At 37.5% G+C, this 25245-nt stretch overlaps 1 protein-coding gene across 4 annotated transcripts; it reads right to left on the reverse strand.

Moving 5' to 3' along the window:
• Positions 1-17773: 17773 nt before the first annotated feature.
• On the reverse strand, positions 17774-24955 carry LOC147543961 (protein WVD2-like 6). Of its 4 annotated transcripts, none has more exons than XM_086633794.1 (9): positions 24546-24955; positions 23017-23259; positions 22749-22919; positions 22576-22616; positions 22335-22409; positions 22112-22211; positions 21962-22033; positions 21769-21879; positions 17774-18406 (listed from the first exon to the last, which is right to left on the reverse strand). In XM_086633794.1, the coding sequence occupies exons 2-9, from the start codon at positions 23251-23253 to the stop codon at positions 18047-18049; spliced, it is 1167 nt and encodes a 388-aa protein (XP_086489920.1). In that variant the 5' UTR covers positions 23254-23259; positions 24546-24955; the 3' UTR covers positions 17774-18046. The 4 variants fall into 4 exon arrangements, with proteins under 4 accessions (XP_086489920.1, XP_086489921.1, XP_086489918.1 ...); XM_086633795.1 differs by having other exon boundaries at positions 22112-22208; positions 23017-23331; XM_086633792.1 differs by having other exon boundaries at positions 23017-23331.
• Positions 24956-25245: the final 290 nt, after the last annotated feature.

The raw sequence follows: 25245 nt of genomic DNA on the forward strand, positions 1-25245 counted from the left end.
CTCTTCTTCACCCTTTTTAAATTCCAACCCTAATAACCCTTCTAATCTCAACCGCTCATCTCAATCAACTCCACCCACAATTCCAGCTGTTACCGTGGTCCCACCTCTTTCACCATCAGTACGACACCTACCAAACACCACCACCTTCGTCGAACCAACCTCCTGTCCTCTCTCCCCAACATTCCGTCCTTCTGAGATTCCATCTGTCTCTCCTCCTCTACCACCGACTTCTGCACTACCTCAGTCCTCTGTTCATCTTGTTCCCCCTCCTTCTCATCCTCCATTACCTTCATCCTCTAAACACCCCATGATAACTCGAAGTAGGGATGGCACCCGAAAACCAAAAATTTTATTTTCTAAATCTACTGCTTCTACCTCTTCAAATAAGTCTGCCATCAATTCGATTCTTGAAGAACCACATACTTTTCTTCAGGCTTCGAAGCATGATTATTGGCAAAAAGCAATGGCTGAAGAGATCACTTCTCTTCATAAAAACAATACTTGGACTCTGGTTCCATCAGATCCCACCATGAATCTTGTTGACAACAAGTGGATTTATCGAATCAAGCAAAGATCAGACGGATCAATAGAAAGATTTAAGGCTCGATTGGTCGCTAGAGGTTATACACAACAGCATGGAATTGATTACGAAGAAACGTTTAGCCCAGTCGTTCGACCAGCAATAATTAGGGCAATTCTAACTCTTGCTATCAATGGAAATTGGGGGATAAGACAATTGGACGTCAAAAGTGCCTTCCTCAATGGCGAACTTCATGAAACAGTTTTTATGACTCAACCGAAGGGATTTGAAGACAAGAATTTTCCTAATCATGTGTGTAAACTAAACAAGGCAATCTATGGGCTAAAGCAAGCTCCAAGAGCCTGGCATCAACGATTCAGTAACTTTTTGTTTCAATTAGGCTTCATTCAGTCGATTTCGGATCCCTCAATGTTCTACAAACAAGCTTCGACAGGTATTACTATCTTATTACTCTATGTTGACGACATAATTGTCACTGGCTCCTCGAAAATTGATTTACAGAGTTTCATCTTATCTCTCAAATCTACATTTGAAATGTCTGATTTGGGAGACCTAACCTATGTTTTGGGCATGGAAGTGTTTCGTGATGATAATTCAATCACACTAACACAACGGAAATATACATTGGATCTTCTTAAAAGATTTGGTCTTCTTGATTCGAAGTCTGTAAATACTCCGGTTCTCACTAGTAAAAAGTTATCTAAACTTGATGGAAGTCCTCTCTCCAACCCTCAAGAATTTAGAAGCCTCGTCGGAGCCCTCCAATATCTTACCCTTACCAGACCGGATATTGTTTATTCCGTCAATCAAGTCTCGAAATTCATGCATCAACCAACTACACTCCATTGGATAGCTGCCAAAAGAATTCTTCGATACCTCAAGGGATCACTTACTGTTGGTCTACGACTACGATCGGCCACTGACCTTCCATTACTTGGTTACTCCGACGCCGATTGGGCTGGTTCGCCGGACGATCGTCGATCAACCACCGGCTCATGTGTTTTCCTAGGTCCAAACCCGATTATGTGGACCTCTAAAAATCAGCCCACAGTGGCCCGATCCTCCACCGAAGCAGAATATAGGGCAGTGGCCCATACGTGTGCCGATATAATTTGGTTACAGAATTTATTAAAGGAGTTGGGCTTTTCTTCTACAAGCACTCCTATCATTCACTGTGATAATATAAGCACCACCTATTTGGCTGTCAATCCTGTTTTACACTCTCGCACAAGGCATGCATCTATCGACTTTCACTTTGTTCGTGAACAAGTGAAATTTGGAAACGTTCGAGTTCACTACTTGCCGGGTGACTCTCAGATTGCAGATTTATTTACCAAAGGTCTCTCCAGCTCTCGGTTCAATGAGTTGAGTTTCAAGCTCTCACTGGTGCACCGCCGTTCGGCTTGAGGGGGGGTGTAAAGCAATATGTAATCAACCACTAATATCTTGTTAATTTACTTAATTATGTTACAGGGTCATTATTGTAATTTCACAACATTGAATATTCTATAAATACAATGGTATCTGCCCTAGTTAGGGCATCTCGACTCAATAGTGTTTGCAGGAACTATCCTCCAGAAGTTCGAGTAGAAGCAAGTTTCTCACGAATGAAGTCGCAACCAAGTTCGACGCAAAGATCTTTAAATAGGTATTTGAACTATCGAAGTGCAGTAGTTAGAGAAATAAAAGCACAGTATTTTGATTAGCAGATGACTAGGAAAAGGTTGGTTGTTCTTTAAAACGCCAAGACAACAGGCTCGCACCAAGGGTCTTAAAAATTCAATGGTGCTACGAGTGAGGGGACAATTGGCAAAATGAGAGCTAGTGAACCCTGAAAGAGTCATAGTTGTTCCTTTGGTTGGAGTGGTTACCAAGTTGGTTTCCACCCTCTTGGTCAAGGATTTAAGACAAGGAGCAATACCTTTGAAAAAAAGAGTCAGAGAGCTAGAAGATGAAAGGATGATCCATTTATTCGATAGTACCTTTTAGATATTGTAGAACTCGAGTTGCCGCATCCAAATGTGTGAAACGAGTGTTCTTCATGAACTAACTGAGGTACAAAAAAGAGTGTGGTTGAAAACATGAAATTATACCTAGTGAAACCTTCCGCCTGTTAGCTAGACGAAAAATTGGCGAGTCGAGAAGCCTATTTTAAACCGTATAAGGATTTATTCAACCGACAAACTCGATTGTCTCCCGAAAATTTATCAAAACCAAGAGGATTTGTCACATGTACCTCTGCATCTAAGTCACCTTGCAAAAAAAAAATAGTAACAGAAGACACGCACTATAACTAACTTAGCTATATGGGCAAAAATCTCATTATGTCCTCCAATAGGGTATAATTCTTTGTAATAAGCCGAGATTTGTGAAGTTCACTAGAACCATCAAAGCGTATTTAATCTTATAAACCCATTTACAGCGAACAGATTTCTTTCCGGGAAGTAGAGATGTCAGAATCTAAGTATTATTGGACTCAATAGCCAAAATAGGCTAGCCACTCCCTCACACCTGATGGGAGAAGTAGAAGCAGTCTTATAAGAGTTATTCAGTGGTGAGAAGCGAAAAGAGCCCTATGAGAGGGGATAAAATTGTCGAATGAAATATAATCGACCAACGGGTAAGGAGTTCGATAATTGGAAGACTTTGAACTAAAAAGAATATAATAAGTCGAATAAGAAGGTTGGTTCCACTACCCAAACGGGTCAAGAGGAAGCATAACTCGGATTGGTCGAGTCGTTAGGCAGGGGTGGCCCGTGACCAAAGCCACCAAAGCGGTCGCTTTGGGCCCCAAATAACCAAGGGCCTCATGTTTCCTATTTTGTATGTAACTTTCGAAAAACTAATTATACTTTAAACTAATTTCAAACATAATTTAAGTCGTAGCTTAGTGGTAAAGACTTTAGATCTTGAATAACAGGTCAAGGGTTCAATCCCATCCTTTGCATTGTTTAAATTTTATTCAATTTGTTTCTAATATCCATTGTATGGGGCCCCAATTTTTAATTTCGCATGTGGTCTCCGATATACTTGGGCCGGCCCTGTCGTTAGGCATCATATAACTAGAGACGGCCACAGAAGTAGCGGAAGCGTCATAATATTTCTCATATGAAGACTCAAAGGGGATGACCATATCATCTTAAGGAGATTCATACGGAAAATTCACCGCGGGTGAAACGAAATCTCAAGCGACAGGTGAGGTTGTCAAAGATGGTAGGGAAACATTTGAGTGAATTTGAGGTGCAACCAGAGGAGGATAATTAGGGGTGTCATCCAAAAGATTGAAATTAAAAAGGTATATATGTTTCAGATTAAGAAGAATCAAAATAGATAGAAGGAAAACATTACGCAAGGAGAACTTTCTAGTGCCAAATCTAGTTCCGAGGCTGTAATGAATCTTATGAGGAAAACATTATCCTTTACAGCTGTCAAAGTAAACATCTTCGGACCGTGGACAACTTTTGAAAGTCTAAGCATTGCGAGGCCAATATCTGTTCTTTTGGTACTTCGGAACCAAACTACTTCATTCGTTATAATTTAAGAATTCATCGGTGTTTGATCCTCTCTGGCCACTGTCGTCGGAGATTTTTTTTCCTGTGGAAAGTGCTGCAAATTGTTCTAGAAAATGAACATCGTGTGCTTCCATTTTGATGAACTTGAATGAAGAGTGGAAAGGAATTACATGAACTGTGAATGACTATCAGAAAGAGACTGAATCTCGAGACTGAAAGCCCTTAAAGGCAAAGGGAACATTATAAAAAGGCTAAAATTACCGAAACAAGATGGCTTTCCGGACAGAACTGCCTGTAATTAAGGTGGCTAATACGTGGACAACCAATTTTTCTTATACGGACAACTATTTTATGTGAACAACCACAAAAACTAAAAGTTTTATATGGACAACCGTTTTTAAGGGGCCAACCCTATTATTTTTCACTCTAAGTCCTCAAAGAATTAGAACTTTATTTTAACTCTTCCTTCTATTTTTTCATAAACCCTAGACTTTGGTCTTTCTTCTTCTACTACTTCTTCATCACCACCATCTAGAAAACTGGAAGCAAGAACTCCATTAAAGGAACAATAAGAAAAACATCAACAGGAACAAGCCTAAACATATTAGTTGTGGTTCGTGTTAATTGTTGTCTCTATCTTCTAGATAAATTCTTTCCCCCCTACAAGTTTTAACATCAATCTTGAAGATATTATAACATCAACCCATAAAAGCTTCAAACCTATCCAATAATGCTTCATGGTATCCACAAATTCATCCTTCCAGTGACTTAACTTAATCGCCCAATCTTCTCTACTCAACAGAAGCAACTAATTTAAGTGCAGAATCAATCTCTATCAAGCTTTTGTGATTCAAGTACTTGCTTTTGAGATTTAAACCTTCAACTGCTTGATCACAATTTTCTGGAGATGGTATCTTTCTCTGAGCTTTAATAAATCCTTTCTTTAGGTCATCTTCTTTATTTGATTCAGGTTCAGGTGGCCTAGCCGCAACTATAAAATTATAACGATATGACCGACGCTATACCGAAGGAAAACCTAATTGTTGATAAAAATATATTGATGTTCCATCTCCGCAACTAGATAGTTAGATGAAGATAAGATATTTGATGGAAGTGGTAATTAATCTCTTCTTAGATAGTGAAAAATTATCATAAGAAGGTGAAGTTGGAGAAGAAGAGGAGTTCGTGAGTAAAGTTGATTGTGGTTAGATTTGATAGAAATTAGAAAAAGATGAAGATTGAATTGATCGAATGTTGTTGTTAATGAGAAGTAATTGGAAATGGACTTCTTTCTTAGAATTGCTCTAGAAGCGATTATGATATAATTATTTTCTCTTTCTACAGAGAGAATAATGATCATAATACTTTGATAAGGGAACTTAATACCGAATTTTAGAGAGAGAAACCCTAATAAGACTAAGAAGAAGAAGATGATAAAATTATTTTATCTTTTTGCCTAATTTTATTTTTAACTATTATTTTGTTAATGGTCCACAAATTAGTAAATGCTAATATTTAAGGTCTTATGGAGTTGTCCCCTTATTAAATCAAAGTCAACGAAGTCAAATAGTTGACTCACTCCAGACCCGAAAATAGTTGTCCATATAAGAAAATCGGTTGTCCACGTATTGACTACCGTAATTAACTGTCGGGGACTAACCCAAACTAACTGCTCTCACCGCCGATCAAGGTGGCGCAATTACAAATCTCCTAATCGCTCTACTCTAAAGTGAAAAAGGGGTAAAGAGTTGTTTTTTAAAACAAACATTTAGAGTTGAGACCTTCAAAAGATAGTACCTTTTGTCAATAACGAATCCAATTAAGAAAGCCGATTTTTGGCACTTTCAGGCCTTCCGCGTAACTGTCACTCTCTCTCAGGCAAAACAAGGTTCAAGGTGTCGGGCTTACTTGTGCAGACCTCCCTGCTCTCTCTCTTTGGTCAGAGCAAGGGTCACGGGTGAAGCTTAATCGGACTAATTATTCTCTCCCTGCCTCCATCTTTTTAGCATAAGCCAATGTGCTGAGGAGATTCGTGCCGACCTCCCTACTGTTTCTCTGCTGAGAGGTGAGTTGAGGTGGGGGAGTCCACTAAAATCTACCCCTCTGCTAGCTTTATTCAAGATATACTCTCTGTACGTGCCGGTGAAGCTAACACATGGCACTCGGGTCGAGTTGTCGACATCTTGATTATGACAAGGCTGACCAAAATATTGGCTCTGCAGTAGTGCATGTAGTTAGTTTTTTAACCCACAAAACTTGGCTTAGAGTCTTTTTCCTTAAGGAATTTCATGGGTCACGATCCCAGAATGTTTCGTGGGACGTAAGCCCCAAAACTTTTCATGTGTCATGATACACAAGATATCTCGTGGGTTATGACACACGAGATTGTTTTGAGTCACAAAACTTTTCGTTTATAATAACCCACAAGATTTCCCGTTGGTAATGTATCACGAAACTTTACTTTGCATTCTAGTGTCGTTCTTTTTTTTTCTAAATCTAATCTGCTTGTAATATTCCAGACTTTTCAATTTGATCAAATGCTTCTTCCATGCCTAAATATACAACTCCTTTTCAATTAGATTGGGCATTTCATAATCATTTCTCATGAACATGATAATTTGTTTTCATTATCACCATTATATGAGTTTTAATGTCATTGTCAAAAAATAACTTTTCTTTTCTTATATAGTGCAGTCATTTCAATTCGGGGATTTAGCATTAAGTTGTTGTAGTTGTATTAGTAAGGCCAGCGCTTTGGGGAAAGCTAAATAATTTCCGGGGTGTGAAGACTTGGTAAAAAATTGGTCAATTTTGTTTGACAATTATATTTAGGGGGAAAGCAAAATAGCTTCTCCACCTCAGCTCTCTCTCTCCACCTCACTTCTCTCCCTCCACCTCATCTTCTCTCTCCACCTCATCTTCTCTCTCTCTTCTCCGATAGGTCGCCGGCCGGAAAATTTTCCGGCCGGCGACCATGAAAAAAAAAAAAAAACAATTTTTTTTCTCTCACATCTCTCTCTCTCTCTAAACTCCGGCGAAGGGGGTTTCCCTTCGCCGGAGTTCCGGTCTGTTGAAGAGAAAAAAAAAAAAAAAATTCATGGTCGCCGCCCGGAAAAATTTTCCGGCCGGCGACCTATCGGAGAAGAGAGAGAGAAGTTGAGGTGGAGGGAGGTGAGGGGGAGAGTTTTTTATTTTGAACCATATTCCCCATAAAATATGTTTCTCCGGAAACTTTTCAAAATTTTGCATATTCCCTTTAAAATTTCACACCCCGGAAACTATTTTGCTTTCCCCAAAGCGCTGGCCTATTAGTAAACAAAAAAACGAAGTCGTCGTTGTAAAAAATATGGAGAAGTCGGTAAATAATGAAAGAAAAGGTCATAATCCTTACTTTGATGTAGCTGAAGTGGTATATTTTGTAGCGACAAAGGAAAAAGATGTGTTTTTATTATAGTCACATGTAAAAAGAACGTACAGATTCTGCTAAATGTGATCCCCCTTTTGTAATAAAAGTCAAATATGAGTTACTTTGTGACCAGTAGATTATTCAAGTAAACGATTAACACCACAACCACCAACCAGAGAAAAAAATTTCGTAGGCCATACATTCATATGCAGCTAAGTTGAACAAAGATGAAATAGCAATAGTTAAAAGTTTGACCAAATGTGAATCACGCCCAAAAGAGAAACAGTAACCTCTCTACCACGAGGACTGTGTCCAATGTGCACAAAATTCAAGTGTGACAAAGTGAAAGAAAGCAAAGCAATAACTCATGAAATTGTGCAATAAATACCACTACGCATTGATGTTGCTAAGCCAAGTATTAGTAACCGTTGACCATCCAAGAAGTCAATAGATCGATCTGGGTGGCACATGCCGGAACCCTAATAAACACGAGCGACATCTTGATAAAACCAACAGAGAGGTGGACCCAAAAGAGGTCTACCACCTAAACCTTAGAGAGGAAGGTCGACAGGAGCCTCCCGTACTCCTAAAACTATGTCACTCATAAAAAGGCAAGCAGAAGGGTGGATCTAAGTAAACTCTGCCACATGAGCATTTGAACGGGAGGTCTGCAAAAGTAAGTTCGGCACCTTAACCTTTTTGCACTGCCTGAGGGAAAGGAAAGTTACACGGATTAACCATTAACGGCCTTGCCACGTGGCCCTCATCAAGCCAATGGTTGACCACCGCAAAATCGTATCCAGTGATTAACCACTGCCATGCAAACCTTATAAGATCACAGCTTCTCTCTAAAAAGGGATCTAATCCTTTGACCTTTAAGATTTTATTAACTCTTAACTTATATACTGAACTGACTAGTGTGTCTTACAGGTACCTCTCATCCCCTGGAAAAACCACTTCTCTAAGATCATCAGTTTGGTGTTCGAAGAAGGGGGACACTTCAGCAACCCCTAAGCGTTCGTTAAGCACGAATCTAATAAATCACTTACTTCATTTCTCGATGAATCAAACCACTCTTCACCCAGTCATCTGACTCAAACATAACCATGTTTTCCAAATAAGATTTAACAACAGAAATTGCACGATTGAGAGAAGAGAATAAACGGGACACAGATGCTATGCCCCTGATGTAATCCTTGTTAGGAAAAATAACCTAATTAACTTGTTCAGGAATATGAAGATAAACGATGCGAAAGTAAAAGTAGAGACACCAAGATTATTAAACGTGGCGAAAAACCCCTGCAAACAAGAAGGTAAAAAAACCACGGGACCTAGTCCAGAAATCTTCCACTATGATTAAATAATGGGATACACAATTCTTCACCAAACCTATGGTGGATAAACCAATTGTTCAAGATGTGTGGAAACACTCTTGGATAACAATTCTTCCCTAAACTAATAGAGGATTAACCAATTCTTCAAGATGTGTGGAAACACTCTTGAATAACAACTCTTCACCAAAACTATGGTGGATAAACTGAACAAAGAAACAAAGAAATAGAAATCTCTTACTCCTTAGGATTTGAACAAATTCTAGATTACTAAAGGCCGAAGAAGATAACCACAAACTAAATTGCTTCACAAGATTAATAATCTTCTTTTCTTCAAACCAATATTCTTCTCTTTCAATCTCTCTTGAAAGAACCACTTCAGAAATCTCTCTTTCTCTGACTTCTCTTTGTTCTGGAAGTTGTTGTGAATAATCTCTTCCCTTTCATTCCCTTTTATAATGATAAATAAGGAGGTTTACCAATAGAAATAGGAATTCCTTTTTAGGCTTGAAAAAATAGAAGTTTCTATTTTTTCCCCAAACAAGGAATAAGGGAAATCCTATTCCAACTAGGAGTCCTTTTATTATAAGGAGGGACCCCAACAAACTCCCCCTCCCGACTTATGAAGAGGGACCTACCATCCCCAAACCTGCAACACTGCTACATAGTTCATGTTTTCCTTTGCGTAATGGTTTTGTCATCATATCTGAACCATTGTCGTCAGTATGGATTTTCTCGATCTTCAACACCTTTTCTTCAAGAACATCTTGGATCCATTGGTATCTCACATTTATATGCTTGGACTTCCAATGGAAACTAGAATTCTTACTGAGGTGGATGGCACTTTGACTGTCGCAATGAATAACATAATTATCCTGTTTCATACCAAGTTCTTCTAACAACCTCTTCATCCATAACATCTCTTTGCAACATTCTGTAATGGCAATATATTCTGCCTCTGTAGTAGATAAAGCTACACACTTTTGTAATTTAGATTGCCATGACACTGCTCCCCCTGAAGATGTAAATAGGTAGCCTGATGTGGACCTTTTGGAGTCTACATCTCCTGCCATGTCTGCATCTGTGTAACCGACTAATACTGGCTTATCATTACCAAAACATATATGAGCTTTAGACGTACCTCTAAGAGACTTCAGAATCCACTTCACTGCTAACCAATGCTCTTTGCCTGGATTAGCAAGAAATCTGCTTACTACTCCAACTGCAAATGCAATGTCCGGTCTTGTACACACCATTGCATACATCAAGCTTCCTACAGCTGAAGCATAAGGAATTTTCTCCATTTCTTCTTTCTCACTTTTAGTTGATGGACACTGATCACGAGTCAACTTGAAGTGACTGGCTAATGGACAACTCACTGATTTTGTCTTGTCCATATTAAACCTTTCTAGAACCTTCTCGATGTATCTTTCTTGTGATAGCCAAAGTTTTCCAGCTTTTCTATCACGAGAGATATGCATGCCAAGAATTTGTTTTGCTGGACCCAAGTCTTTCATATCGAAATACTTGTTTAGTTCCTTCTTTAACCTGCTAATTTTATTAGCATCCTGGCCAACAATCAACATATCATCAACATAAAGCAGAAGTATAATCAAATCTCCATCAGGAAATCTATGAACGAAAACACAGTGATCTGAAGCCGTTCTGTGATACCCTTGATCTTTCATGAATGATTCAAACTTTTTGTACCACTGTCTTGGGGGTTGTTTCAGCCCATATAACTCATCTCTAACTTACAAACCAAATGTTCCTTACCTTTAACTTCAATCCCTATTGGTTGTTCCATATACACATCTTCCTCCAAGTCACCATGAAGGAAAGCGGTCTTGACATCTAGTTGCTCAATTTCTAGGTTCATACTTGCAACCAATCCCAATACTAATAGTATCGAGGACAATTTCACCACCGGGGAGAAAAACTCATCAAAATCAATACCCTTCTTCTGCCCAAATCCTTTCACCACTAGGCGTGCCTTGTACCGGGGTTGTGAATTTCTTTCTTCGGTCTTGATTTTGCACACCCACTTATTTTTAAGAATTTTCTTATTCTTAGGTTTTTCAACCAACTTAAAAGTGTTGTTCTTATGCAATGATTCAATCTCATCTTGCATAGCTTTCAACCACTCCTTCTTGTGTTCATCATCTAGGGCTTCTTCATAACACTGCGGTTCTTCACTATCTGTAACCATCACATACTCGTGTGGAGGATACTTGGTAGATGGTGCTCTCTCTCAAGTCGATCTTCTCAATTCAGCTGGTGGTTCATGTTGAACTTCCATTCCTTGCTCAACATCATCACCCATAGGAACATCTTCATGAGCTTCATCTTCATGATTTTGTTCTTCACCTGCATTATCATGCATAACCTTAGAAGAGATATGTGGATCTAGATCAATGAGATCATTACTATGATTCTCACGTTTCTCAACTTTCCCGAAGTCCTCAATAGTTTGATCTTCAAGAAAGACCACCTCTACTTCTAATAATCTTTTTATCGACTGGATCCCATAACCTGTATCCGAATTTATCATCTGCATAGCCTAAAAAGATGCATTGCTTGGCTTTATCATCAAGCTTTGCTCTTTGATCTTTAGGTATATGCACAAAAGCCCTGCAACCAAACACCCTTAGGTGTCCATAACTGACTTCTTTCCCAGCCCACACTCTCAGCTACATCTCCATCTAATGGTGCTGAAGGTGATAAATTGATCAGATAACATGCAGTACGCATTTCCTCACTCCAAAAGCTTTTAGGCAGCTTTGCTTCTGAGAGCATACATCTGATCCTCTCCACAATAGTGCGGTTCATGCGTTTTGCTACACCATTTTGTTGTGGAGTTTTGGAAACTGTCTGTTCATGTCGAATACTATGGGTTTTGTAATACTCTTAAAATGACCCGATGTATTCTCCTCCATTGTCAGTGCGAATGCACTTCATTGATTTTTGATGCACTCGAGAAGGTTGCACACCCAAGCAGAGGTATCAAGTAGTAACGGGTAAAACCGGAGTCGATCCAAGGATAGGAAGGTACTTCGAATGTCGAAAGGTCTTGTCCGTCGATTTTAGTATTACTAGCTAACTTAGCCAAAAAAGGAAAGGAAATAAGGTTAAATGAGGGGTTATGATTGAAAGAGTAGCAAAACAAGAAAACTAAACTAAATAATAAAAGTAAACGGGCGAGAGAGATTCGAGAGAAGAGTCGGAGGAAACAAGAGTCGGGAGGCAACAATAGTCGGGAAATAAATAAGTGAGAGAGGTGTCGAACCGAGAATCCGATAATGATAAACCTACAATTATGTATGGTCCCATCTAATGTTTCAAAGTATAACTGATGTTCGACTCCTAAGGTGATGTCTATAAGCACTACGTATATCCGGAGATCATACTTAGTCAAACAAACATCATAATCGGTTTATCCCGAGTCAACGAAAGTGTTGTCTAGTCGCCTAACTATGTGAAGTGCATGACAAGACAAATGAAAATATGACTTAGACTACGATCGATATCGAATACTTCGTTTCGTCTATTAACTACAAGAAGTGCTTGACAAGACACATGAAAATACGATCAAAACGATAATCGAATTAAATGAACATCAATTCATAATCAAAACATCAAATCATATTAAACATAATCACGAATTCATCACATTTCATCTCATATACTCGACACACTAAAGTTAGCTAAACATGGTGATTGAATAAGAAATGGAAAGAAAATGATGAGAGAATCCCCCTTTTTCGATGTGGTTCGAGGCTAAGATCGTCGGAAAATATGAGTTTTTAGTTGCAGCCGATCTCCCCTTAGCAATTTTCTGGGTTCCCCATAGCGACCACCATCATCTTCTCCATTTAGAACACAACCTCCATTAAAGCTAACCCTAGCTTTCTCTCTCTAGAAATTTCTAACCCAAAATCAAATCAAACCATATGGGAAGCTAGCCAAGATGATGGAGAGTAAAAGCCCCAAGGTTTTGGACCAAGAAGGTTGCCGGAACACCTAGCAAAATCCGGCCAAAGAAGTGAGGATTCCGGCCAACCCTAGATCCGGCCAAATGCACAAGCTCCGAGCCGTTCCGCGTTGTCCCTCGTGTCCCCAGCTGCAGCCGCGACCCATGCTCATGCAGCCGAGCTGTCCCGTGCCTTGTCCGAGCAGCTGTCGTGCTCCATTGAAGGTCCGAGCTGCTGTTAATGGCAGCCCGAACAGTAGCTGCCGTGAAGCACAGCCCGTGTTGTTGCTGCTTCCCGGCCGTGAGACGGTCCCGCGCGCTATGCTTCCATGGCTGCCCGAGCTGCTGTGGATGCATCCCGCGAGCTATGCCTTGTGCCTTCCCGAGCTACTATTCCGGCCAAGCTTTGGCCGGCCTAACTAGGCCGGCCTAGCTTGGCCGGCCTCCTTTTTCTACCTCTCTTTTTGTCTCTCTCTCAAGCTTTCAAACTCAAGAACAAGAACCCTAAACTCTTAGCCTCCTCTTTCTCTCTCTTCCTCTTTCCTCCTTTTCAAGGTTGAAGATCATGAATAGTAAACTCTAACTTGTGTTTACTACTCAAACCCTAAGGTCCCTTGACTTAGTCAACTTCTTTAGACTATGTTGACTTGGATCCATAAAGAGAGGGTGCCTATATAATTCTTCCTTGTCATTCTTCCTTAGGCTCTTGGGTTTTGATTTAGAAATCAAGTGAGTGCCTCCATCCTTGAATCTACATCTTCAAATTCTCACAAAGGACTAGAATACCCTCGGACTTCTTTCTTTCATATCTTCCCCGTCCGAACTCCGAATTGAATACCGTTTTCACCGTCGGACTCGTCATTGACTATACTTGTCATTTGATTTGCTTGAAGTCTTTTTCTCTCATTTTCGGCACATGAAATGATAGTGATAATTCGCTTCTTTTATTTCGAATCATACGCTTAACTCCAAAATAAGTACCTAACATGAAAAACACATAAAATATTATTGATAACACTCGAAAAGGACTAATTAGTCTAAGTTAGGCTCTCCAAATGTGACATTTTCGTGTCACATCAATTTTCCTGTCTCCCGTTCTACCATGTTGTGGAAATTCTTGAAAACTACTAGTACCTGATCTTTGGTCTTTATGGCATATGCCCAAACTTTCCTGGAAGCATCATCTATAAATGTAACGAAATACAAAGAACCACCAAGTGTTTTGACCTTTAAAGGTCCACAAACGTCAGAATAAACGAGCTCCAAAACACTGGATTTTCTTTCAGATGCATTCCTTTGAAAGGAAACTCTATGTTGCTTTCCTACTAAACAATGAGAACAAGTGTTTAAATTTATACCTTTCATGTTCGGTAAGTCTTGTCGTTTAGCAAGGATTTGAAGTCCCTTCTCGCTCATGTGCCAGAGTCTTCTATGCCAAAGATCAGTGGAAGAATCTTTTTCAAATGCATTCAATTTTCTTTTACACGATTTCACTTGAGTCCTGTATAAAGTACAACACTTCTTCCCCCTTGCTATCACCATTGACCCTTTTGTGAGCTTCCACTTTCCATCACCAAAGTGACTATGGTACCCTTCATCATCTAATACTCCGGTAGAGATTAGGTTATATCGAAGATCTGGTATATGCCTCACATTCTTCAGAATCATTATACTCCCTGTGCTCGTCTCAATTTTCACTTCTCCAATTCCTACGATTTTTTAGAAACCTAAGTTTCCCATCCTGACTTTGCCATGGTCACCAGTTCTGTAAGAGTTAAAGAAATCCTTACATGGAATAACATGATACGAAGCACCTGAGTCAACCAACCATGTTGTCTCTGGTTCTGACTCAGCCATACTTAAGCAAGTGTCTCCACAACCTGAGAGTAAGATAATGTCATCACCTGATGCAACTGCCGCAACATTATCTTGTTTTTCATCATCCTTTTTATGTTCCTTCTTTGGTTTCCTGCAATCACTCTTGTAATGACCCATTTTTCCACAACCAAAACATCTAACTTCTTTCTTTGGTTTTGATCTCCCCCTTGACTTATCACGGTTATGAGGTTTTCTACCTTTACCTCTCCCCCGTCTTTCTGTTACAAGTGCCTCTGAATAAGACTTGTCTGACGATGATTTCCTTCTTGTTTCTTCATTCAACAAACTACCTGTTACGTGATTCATACGCATTATGCCATCAGGAGCAGAATTGCTAAGAGACACCACTAATGTCTCCCAACTATCTGGTAAAGAATTTAGAAGAAGTAAGGCCTGCAACTCATCATCCAAAACTAACTTCATTGCAGAAAGCTGATTTACTAGACTTTTCATCTCATTCAAGTGTTGAGCAATTGATGTTCCTTCTTTATATTGTAATTTTCCTAGCTTTCTGAACAAGTAAGCCTTTTTGGCAGTTGTCTTCTGATCATATAATTCTTCTAATTTCCTCCATAGACTAAAAGCGGAAGTCTCCGTCGATACATGATGAAAAACACTGGGTTCTACCCATTGTCGAATAAATCCATCAACCTTACGATCTAATACCTTCTAGTCTTCTTCATCTATCTTCATCGGTTTTGTACCGTGATTTTCAATGGGTGCAGCTAGGTCTTTGCAGTATAACAAATCTTCCATTTTTGCTTTCCACATCAAGTAGTTTTCTCCATCTAAACTAATCATGCATTTAGTATTCACTTCCATATTTCTGAACAATAAATCAAACCTTAGCTCTGGTACCACTTGTTAGGAAAAATAACCTAATTAACTTGTTCAGGAATATGAAGATAAACGATGCAAAAGTAAAAGTAGAGACACCAAGATTATTTAACGTGGCAAAAAACCCCTCCAAACTAGAAGGTAAAAAAACCACGGGACCTAGTCCAGAAATCTTCCACTATGATTAAATAATGGGATACACAATTCTTCACCAAACCTATGGTGGATAAACCAATTGTTCAAGATGTGTGGAAACACTCTTGGATAACAATTCTTCCTAAACTAATAGAGGATTAACCAATTCTTCAAGATGTGTGGAAACACTCTTGAATAACAACTCTTCACCAAAACTATGGTGGATAAACTGAACAAAGAAACAAAGAAATAGAAATCTCTTACTCCTTAGGATTTGAACAAATCCTAGATTACTAAAGGCCGAAGAAGATAACCACAAACTAAATTGCTTCACAAGATTAATAATCTTCTTTTCTTCAAACCAATATTCTTCTCTTTTAATCTCTCTTGAAATAACCACTTCAGAAATCTCTCTTTCTCTGACTTCTCTTTGTTCTGGAAGTTGTTGTGAATAATCTCTTCCCTTTTATAATGATAAATAAGGAGGTTTACCAATAGAAATGGGAATTCCTTTTTAGGCTTAAAAAAATAGAAGTTTCTATTTTTTCCCCAAACAAGGAATAAGGGAAATCCTATTCCAACTAGGAGTCCTTTTATTATAGGGAGGGACCCCAACAATCCATTCTTCTAAAAGGTCGCGGCTTTGGGGAATAAAGAAAATTTTCCGGGGAATAAATTCTCGAGGGAATCCAGACTTTTTTGAAAGTTCTCCGGGGAATAAATTTGTTTGGGGAATACGAAATACATTTTTTTGAAAGTTCTCCTCCATCTCATCTGTTCTCTCTACCACTTCATCTTCTCGCCACCTCATTATCTTCTCCGGCGAAGGTCGCCGGCCGGCCAATTTTCCGGCCGGCGACCTTAAAATATAAAAAAAAAATTTAATTTAATTTTTTTTCTCTCTCCTCTCTCTCTCTCAATTTTTTTTCCTCTCTCTCTCTTTAGAACAGATCTAGAGAGAAAGAGTAGATCACGACAGACCTAGGTCTGTTCGTGAAGATCTACTCTCTCTCTCTAGGTCTGTTCGTGAAGATCTACTCTCTCTCTCTCTAGATCTGTTCTAGAGAGAGAGAGGAAGAAAAAAAAAATTGGAGGAGAGAGAAAAAAATTAATTTAAATTTTTTTATTTTTTTATGTTTGAAGGTCGCCGGCCGGCGACCTTCGCCGGAGAAGATGATGAGATGGCGTGAAGATTAGGTGGTAGAGAGAGGTGATAAGATGGAGGAGAACTCCCAAAAATTAGAAGTCCCTTAGCAATAAAAAAAAACATAAAAGTCAAACTTATTTGACTAGTTTTAAGAAAAAATCTTTATTCCCCGGAGAATTTTCTTTATTCCCCAAAGCCGCGGCCTTCTAAAATTACAAAAGATGGATAAGACGAAGAAACATAGAGATTGAGGCAAGATCAAAGCCTCTTCAGTCTCTCACGAGAAACTTGTTCGTCCCACCGACCACTCCATTCATAGACAATGACAAGGATTTAGAAAGGCTTCGCCAGAAGAAAGATGAGGTCGCCAAGAAATGAAAACAAGAGGCGACAAAAATAGAGTTGGAAAGGCTTCATAAAAAACACGAAACCCATGCTTTCATGAAAAATGATCAACTAAAACACTGACCTGAATTTTCTTGCAGAAATGCCCATCTAGAGTTTCCTAAAAAAGAAAGAGGGAAGGGGAGAGAAAGCTACGATGATGGTGGTGGTGGTAGTGGAGTGTTGGCGAAAGGAGAGGATGAAGAAATAGAAAAGAAAATAAAAAATCCCTTGTTTAGTTCATGGTCGCCAACAAATGGTTGGCTGAAGACTGTTTCCAGCGAGAAGAAAAAGAAACAACGAGCACCATTTTGAAAAGAAGGGCAAAAAAGAAAGACATCAGTGACGGTCAAATTTGATTAATGGAATCATGGTTTTGAGGATCTAATTGGAAAGTTTTGACAAATATGAAGGCCAAATTTTCGAATTGATCACAAATTAGGGGCCAAATTGGAATTAACCCACTTTTAAATTATGGGGAGGTTTGAACTTCCTAATCCAAAGCATAAAACCAAGCCAAAGACGACTGAGACATCTAAACCACCGTGCTTCTTTTGTTAATTACCACCTCACTTAGTCACTTCTACCCAACTTGAGTATTAATCTACAAAAATCAGCAGATAGAAAGGGAATTTGTAACTATAAGTATCAACAAAAATGAAATTAGAAACAAAAGGGTACATGATACAATAACACAATCCTAATTGTCGGACTGTCAAATCAGAGAATGAGAGATGTTGGCACACAAACAACAGTCTAATATTGCAGCAGACTATGAACAAAAGGAACCATTGTAACTCATAATACAAAATCCATTCACGCCTTCGGAAAATTGTAGTCTTATCCAATACCTTCTCTTATGATGATGAGTAGTGTTAATAGCATATGGAACAAGCAAAATGATTTCATTGCTGCTTCACCGAATTCTCATCAGGGATGGGTCGCTCCTGATTGGATTCAGATTGGCTGAAAGCAGATGTTGGATCTGCTTCCTGATTAGGATCATGATCATGTTCTAAGTGTTGAGTAGAAGTTCTAACATCTGCTGCTGGATTGCTCATGATGGACTTTTCAGAAGGCAGTTTCGGAAGAGACTTTCTAAGTGGTTTCTTAGAATGTTGAGTCAGACCATTTTGGGAAACCTTATGATCGAGACTCGGTCGGCGAGGTCTGGTGCGAGTGCTGCTTCCTTCGGAGTCACTCGTGGTTAAGGGAGAACTCTTTTGGCGGCCGAGCTTGGGAGACTTCGCTCTTGTCGTGGGTATCTGTTTCAGATTAAGAAAAGGTAAAACGTTAAGAAAATGGACCCTAGTCATTGTTAAAAAAAATACTTGTCTCGGGTTGAAATTCCGTATTGGATTCCGGAAAGGATTTGTACTAATCTAATCCAAGCATAAATAGCTTAATTCATGACTTCTTCGGAGCTATAAGAAAGAGTTTACTGATAAAATTATTTCGCTATTTCGACAGAGATACAAAGGAAATTGTAAGTGTGATTTCATATCAGTTGGGTGGAAATGGAAATATTTCAACCATTTCGATGGAAATATTTTGAACTTTGAGATCATGGATTTGAGAGATTCTAGTCGAGAAAATTATATTTGAGTAACTGATGTAAGGCTGTTGAAGCAATTTGACGTAAACTTGTCAAGAAAGCTTCAATAGAGGGTTACATGAGAAATCAGAGATACATACACAACTAGGATCTTGGCTGTTTAGGCCAAAATAATTTGGTCTAATGGCTAAAGGAGCCACTAGAATATCATTATGGCCATTTGAGCCGAATTATTATAGGTTAATGGCAGTTTAGGCCAAAATAATTTGATCTAATCTCGAAAAGGCTACAAACTTTGTGCGCCCTTATCGGTAAACACAACTTTTTTCTTTGACAATGGAAAAAATATTCTTCCTTATATACATAAATAATTTAGGGGCTTTTATTTTCATTTCTTTTCAACCAAAACACAAGCCGTCTCCTTCTCTCTCTCGTTCCGCAATTTTTGTTTTAGAGGGACAAAATTGTCTTCTCTTCCGAAGGCAAAAGCTACTTCTTCGTCAACTTCTCTAATGGAAGAAGAATAAAACGAGTCACTCTCTTCTTTGTCAACTTCTCGAATGAAGCTTTGATTTACGTTTTGATTTAGATTAAAAGGACTTTCTCTCTCTTTTTATTCGACTTTTGATGATTTGGTTTATGGACTTTGACCTTTGTAGCGGTTATCAAAAGTAGATATATCTTGTTTCAATGATCTGATTTTTGTATCTTTTTCACTATCAGTTTCATAGATCTAGAATGAAGGATCTACATTTTGTGCCGATGATTTGGTTTTTCATGCTAAGATTTATGTATTTGTTAAAACTGCACTTCTACGATCTTGTTTCTGATATGTTTCCAACGTTGTTTCTATCTCATTTTGTATATGATTATATTATTGTTTCTGATATTTTTGTGATTTATGTTGCAGACCTTGTTTTTGGTAAGTTATGATCTTACTTGATGTTTTTGATTATCTAATTGTTTGTAGTTTTTTGATATTCATCATTTTAGTTCAGTTCTCTTTCCCTTCCATTCTGTTTAGCTTGTTATAAAAGATGATCGAAATGACGATTTAAACAGTTGTTTGTTTTCTACAAACCGTTGCTTGTTCTAGAAAATCAAATTTGTTTTTAGGTAAGATGATGTTTTTCAATTTATTCTGAATTTTTATGAAGCATTAACATTTTTATATTTGTTTTGATCTATGTTTGATGAAGTTTTCTTTTACAGTTTTGATATATATTTGATGTTTTCAATATATATTTCTGATGATTTGTAAATCAAATTTGTTTTCCAAACAGTGATTTGTTCGATACAAACAATTGTTTGTTCTATACAAATAATTGTTTGCTCGATACAAACAGTTGGGCCAATGAGACAAACATGTTAATACCTAAAATAAAATGAAAAGGGAAAAAAACAATGAACAAGCAGCAGGCAAACAACAGTTTTTTCAAGGCAAACATTGTTCGTTCAAGGCAGAAGACAGTTTGTTCAAGGTAGACGACAATTCGTTTAAGGCAGATGACAGTTCGTTCAAGGCAGACGACAACTTGGTATACAAACAAGTGTTTTTTTTTTATCAGCCACACTGATAGAAAACAAACAGTTGTTTGTGACAAAAAGAAAAAAAACCTTTAGATGATAACATTTTGGAAAGAAAATGTTTTAGGAAAAAAAGTTGAGAATATTAAAAAAGATTTAGAAAGAAAAATAGTAAAGAATAATAAATAACATCTCACAAAGAAGCTTTGGAAAAGACAGGAGAAAAAAAAAGGAAAAAAAGAACGTAAAAAGGAGGTGATGTTTTACATTGCCGATTTTATGATTCGTTCTATATGCAAATTCAGTTAACGTAGGTCAAAAGACATGTTAATAACATTTTATGATTCGTTCCCTACAAGGAATGAAATTTCGGTTTCGGTGGAAATATCGGTGGGTCCAAAAGTGGAAACGTTTCGGTCAGTGTGGAAATCTTACAAATCTGCAGAATGATAGAAATATGATGCAATTATGTATAACAAGATTATTAAACCATAATAAAGCATACAAATGATGTGTCTAACGGATTAACATTATCTATTTGTTTGAGGGAGTATTAACAATTACACAGTTAAGTCCGAGGGTAAATTAGATAACTTTTTTACTATAACATGCAAAAGATAACATTATAGTTAATAGCTAACAAACTATGTTAGTTTGAGAAGGTATCGCCAATTACATAGTTATATCAAGGGTTCTACTAAAACAAGATCAATTGGAAAAACTGAAGTTAATATGGATAGAATTGGAAAGACTGTTTAGTTTTTAATGTGATTATACAAATTATTGATGTTCCCTTAAAATGTTAAGTTTCCAAGATAAGACACACCAATGTGGATGGAGGGAGTAACAAATAACAAAAATAGAATTAATAACCAACAAAAGAATGATTCCTAAAGCAATGTCCTAGACTCCTAATCAGTTGAGACTTCTGGGCCCATTTGAGAGGAAACTACTTGCATCCTATTCCCCTGCTTTAAGAGAGCCTGACCTCGAATTTTAGCCTTTATATATATATGCTTGCAGAATCCAAATGCATACGCATGGTACTAAATTTTGAAAAGTTTCTACCTAAATGGCTGAAATACTTCCCACTCAATTGACCTACAAAATTTCATTCCCAACTCTACAAACGAAATTTCACTTACATTTATATATATGTATATCTTGACTGAAATGACAGAAATAACTAAATATTTCTATGGAAACTTTGTTTCAACCAAAATAACAAAATATTTGTACGAACAATGTCTCGACCATGATTTGGAAAATAAGTAAGTAAGAAAATATCATTATATTGTATATTGTTTTAGATTCCACGTCAAATATACAAAAAACAAAACAAAATAGAAAAAAAACTCTAATTTAGATGAACTCTTCAATCAATCTAGAGAAAGATGAAAAGTAGTGGAAATTCTAAATAAATTTAGAGTCTGAGAGTCTAAAATGTGAATTGAAAGCTGCCAACCTTAAAATATGTTTGTAAATATGCAAGTAGTGTAATGTGGGTTGTTTTAACTGAATTAATTGCATAACAAAAGTATTTACCTTCTTCAACTCCACCTTTGGAGGTACAGGTTCCTGATAGAAACTTGGCATGGGTGTTGCTTTAAAGTTCAAGCTCTTTCTAAGCATCCTAATCTCTGCTTCTTGGGACTCCTAAAAGGTAATCACAGTTTTCTATTCTTAAATCACCCAATCTCAATAAGTACTTCAACCCTATGTAACAGAATCGATCTACCTTGGATTTCGCCTGCAATGTGGTTTTCTCCACTTCCTTCGCATTAGTCTTTTCCTCGAGCTTCGAATAGAACTTCTCAACACATATAATAGAAAACAGTCAACAACTCAGATGCAATTATTAATACAAAAAAAACGAGGTTTGACCAACCTCTCTTCTTTTCTCAGCTCGCTCGTCACATTTAAAACTGAAGTCATACAAAGGAAGACTGCCTACTTTTCGAGGTTTCTGACCACCTGATGTTGGACTACTATAGAAGAGTTATGGATAAGTAAAGCTTCAGTAGTAAATAGAAAATGGAGATAAGTAATCAAATAAATAAGCAAATGTGAGTGAACCACTCGTGAAGAATATATTGTAACAAAGAGGATACAGAGAAGCTGATGGTTGGTCTTCCTCAACTATATTAGATGGTCCTTGTTTAAGAGGCTTTAGATGCTTTGGCTCCCTACAAAAAATCATAATAATATGATCTAGAAGTAATAATAGGACCTGCTACTTTTTGGAAAACAAATTCAACGGTTATCATAATGTAAATAGATAAAATAATCCAGAGAAATAAATCTGCAACTAAGGGTGCCAAGAGATAGGGTAAAAGACTGAGTAACACTTACTTCGGGCTATTAGATGATGCTAACCCAAACTTTCCAGATAGCTGTAGGAAATGTGAAAAATGATTATGATCTTAAACGAGAAAAAGACAATCACAAAAAAAAATTGAACTGGCCAGGATTCTGCTGCATGATTAGGCTATCCATTCATGAAATCAGAGGTAACAAATTGTTACCTGGGGATGTCGAGAAGCTATTAGTGCAGATGTTGCAGTTGGCCTACTTTTATCAGCATTTGCAATCGTGGGAAGATGGTTATCTCTGACAGGCTTCTCATTCTTGATCTTCCCAGATGCCTTCTTTACTTTTGAATGGAGTGCAAGGCCTGTGGGTTTCTCTTCCGTCTCCTAGAAAACAGAAGTAACACCCAGATGGGTTTCAATCTAAAGAAAAACATGGTAGCATAACCAGTACAACAGCCAAAAATATTCATGCAAGCCAAACCTTTGAAATGGTAAGACCATTGATTTTTCCATATAACTTTCTCTCTCCAACTTCTGCTGTAGATGACTTAGCAGTTCTGGTCTCTTCAAACTCCTCTTTAGTGTTGTCAATATCCCCGTTAACTTTTTCCACTGGGATACCTTCCTGTCCATTACAGCGAGGTTGCTCATTCATACCATTTCCAAAGACCACCTCGACCCCGACACCATTTGTAAGATTATTATTATTGTCATCCATAGTTCACTGAAAATGCAAAGCTCACAACTAAATCTTTTGTTTCTCTTCTTTCCCAGTTCCACCTAATCTTCCAAGAATCTACGTGCATAGGACATGATGCATCAATGAGGACAGTAAGCTTCTTTTCTTTTTTCTCTCAAGAGCAGAAAATATGATATAATCAAGTAAAGACGTACCGCACATTAGCTTATAAGACTTAGCTATAAATGATATCTTTTTCAACACTTAGACATCAACTAACTATGAGAAACTAATAACGGAAGCAAGGTTGGGGATATTAAAATAGCATGTATATCACACGGAGCACATATTCAAAATCTTAATACTTAAAAGAGAAAAATAAAACAATTCAATAGGAAGGGGAACCATAAACTCCTCCAAAAGCAACAAACCCTAAACTACGAAGTACTGGTTACTAATTATAATTGACGTTTTGAAAGGTTACCTTAAATTGCACATATGAAGCATAGCCTCATTGATGTCTGAACAATCTCATAGAATCAGCATCGTACTTCTTATAAACTAATGATTAAGGTTCTCTTTAGATGAAAACTATATTCATACAAGTTAGGATTGATGACTCATTAAGAAATTGAAATTTTAGGAAACATTATTCTTTTAGTATTTCCTTGAAATATTTGGTCACCAACAAGGATCCTACAATTCTAAAATCCAAGAAATATCTAAGAGGGAAATGGCGATCTAGATGAGGAATTTGAAGAATGCAGGTCTCTAAACGAAAGATTCGGAGGAGTTTGAGGAATTTGAAATTCCAACAAATCTATAAAACACACATTTTCCTCCCTTATTTTAGTCATCCTTACATACCAAGAATTCATCATTAAGTCCAATAATATGTATAGATGAGAAGATCAGACAAGAAACAACATCAAATTAACTAGAGTAATCTGTGATTCTTTGAGAACTCACCATTTAGGGTATTAAATATTTCAAAAGAAGAAGAATCACTCAAAACACTAGGGCATCAAGAAGACATTTCAATATCTTAATAGAACATGCCATTATTGCCCTAGGGCATCAAAAGAAGCAGATAAGATCTACATAGCAAAAGATCATATCTTCTGCTAAATTCATTAAGAGATCCAATCATTAACATATTCTCAATAAAAACAGCATTCTAACCAAGAGAAGATCTTTTCATCAAACATTCTATAAACAAATTTGAACATTAGAAAATACCCAAATTATACAAACAGATCCTTCACATTCATTTTGTTCATCTAAAGAAATAAGTCCAAGCATTTTGACCCAAATTTCTTAACTTTTCTTACCTAATAAGTGAAAATGACACCATCAAGAAAATGCTTTGGATTTAATGAAGAATAGATCAAACAGGAGCTTCTTTAGCCTCAAATAGGTTTTCTGTAATTTCGTCTCGTTCCAAAAGCTCCAACCTTCTTTTTTTCTTGCCAGCAGCCAGCTAGCTCTTTGAGTTCCAGATCAGAGAAAAAGAGTGAGGAGAGAATGAAAGGAGGGATATATAGTTAGACAATCACAGAACCATGTGAAAAATCACACTTATTTAAATCACGTCGTGCTACCTCGGGAACTTATTGTGCGGTGTGAATGTGATTAGTATAACCTATTTTCGTACATCTAAAAGAGTTTATGGAAAAATAAGTGTTTCCACCATTAATTGTCTAAAAAAAAAATATATTAATGACTAAGAAAGTTATCACAAATAGGAACCTCAACTCTCAAGCTGATCAGCTCGCGAAATGGGCTAGAAAGAAGACCAAGCGACAAACATGGAAGAATGTCCCTTTCTTTTTATATAAACATTATTGTAATAGTATTTTGGTTTAAGTAATATAATGTACTCTTTAACAAAAAAAAAAAAAAAAAAAGTTATCACAATACAAATGAATAAGACAAAGTGGGACTATTGTCTAAATTCCCGCCCATTTAGCTAAATTGTCTCTGTATGCATATTTCCTTTGAGAGAGACGTGAGAGATTTGATGTTGAAGAT

The sequence above is a fragment of the Eschscholzia californica genome, unplaced genomic scaffold (genome assembly GCF_041429995.1).
Source record: "Eschscholzia californica isolate CP2 unplaced genomic scaffold, dmEscCali1.0.p SCAF_4, whole genome shotgun sequence".
Lineage (NCBI taxonomy): Eukaryota > Viridiplantae > Streptophyta > Magnoliopsida > Ranunculales > Papaveraceae > Eschscholzia > Eschscholzia californica.